General features: G+C 63.4%; 1 protein-coding gene across 1 annotated transcript in view; it reads right to left on the reverse strand.

Annotated features, from left to right (window-relative positions):
- The window catches only part of PRC1 (protein regulator of cytokinesis 1), a gene marked incomplete at both ends in the record, with an annotated part of 4,114 nt that overhangs the window by 1,614 nt on the left and 2,076 nt on the right, over positions 1-424 (reverse strand). The window contains one exon of the mRNA XM_008941522.1: positions 218-364. Within this exon, the coding sequence (XP_008939770.1) occupies positions 218-364 (147 nt within the window). The remainder of the gene's footprint in view (positions 1-217; positions 365-424) is intronic.

The following is a 424-nucleotide window of genomic DNA, read 5'->3' on the forward strand; positions in this document are numbered from 1 at the left end:
GACAGTAGGCGGTGGGGACCTGGCAGTGCTGGGGAAGGGTTGGACTCCATGAGCAAAAAGGTCTGTTCCAAACCAAATGTTTCTGTGATTCTATGATTCCAAGGCCGAGAGCCCTGAGCAGTGTTCAGTGGGGCACCTGGGGCCCTTCCCTCCCCGTGCAGGGCAGGACGAGCTACAGCCCAGCACTCAGTGCCACAGCACCCCCGGCCCCACTCACCCGCTCCTGCTTCTCCCTCTCCTTCTCCAGGCGGTACAGCTGCCACTGCTCCGCCACATACTCCATGAACTGCTGCCCCTTCACCAGGAAAGCCCCGCCGTGCTCCAGCTCCCATGCCTGGACCCTGCTCTCCAGCTCCTCCTGCAGCTGGTGAGGACAGAAGGGCAGCGTGGAGCCAAGGCCCCGGGTGCTGCGCTTCTCCTGGGG

The sequence above is a fragment of the Merops nubicus genome, unplaced genomic scaffold (assembly GCF_000691845.1).
Source record: "Merops nubicus isolate BGI_N331 unplaced genomic scaffold, ASM69184v1 scaffold40915, whole genome shotgun sequence".
Classification (NCBI taxonomy): Eukaryota; Metazoa; Chordata; class Aves; order Coraciiformes; family Meropidae; genus Merops; species Merops nubicus.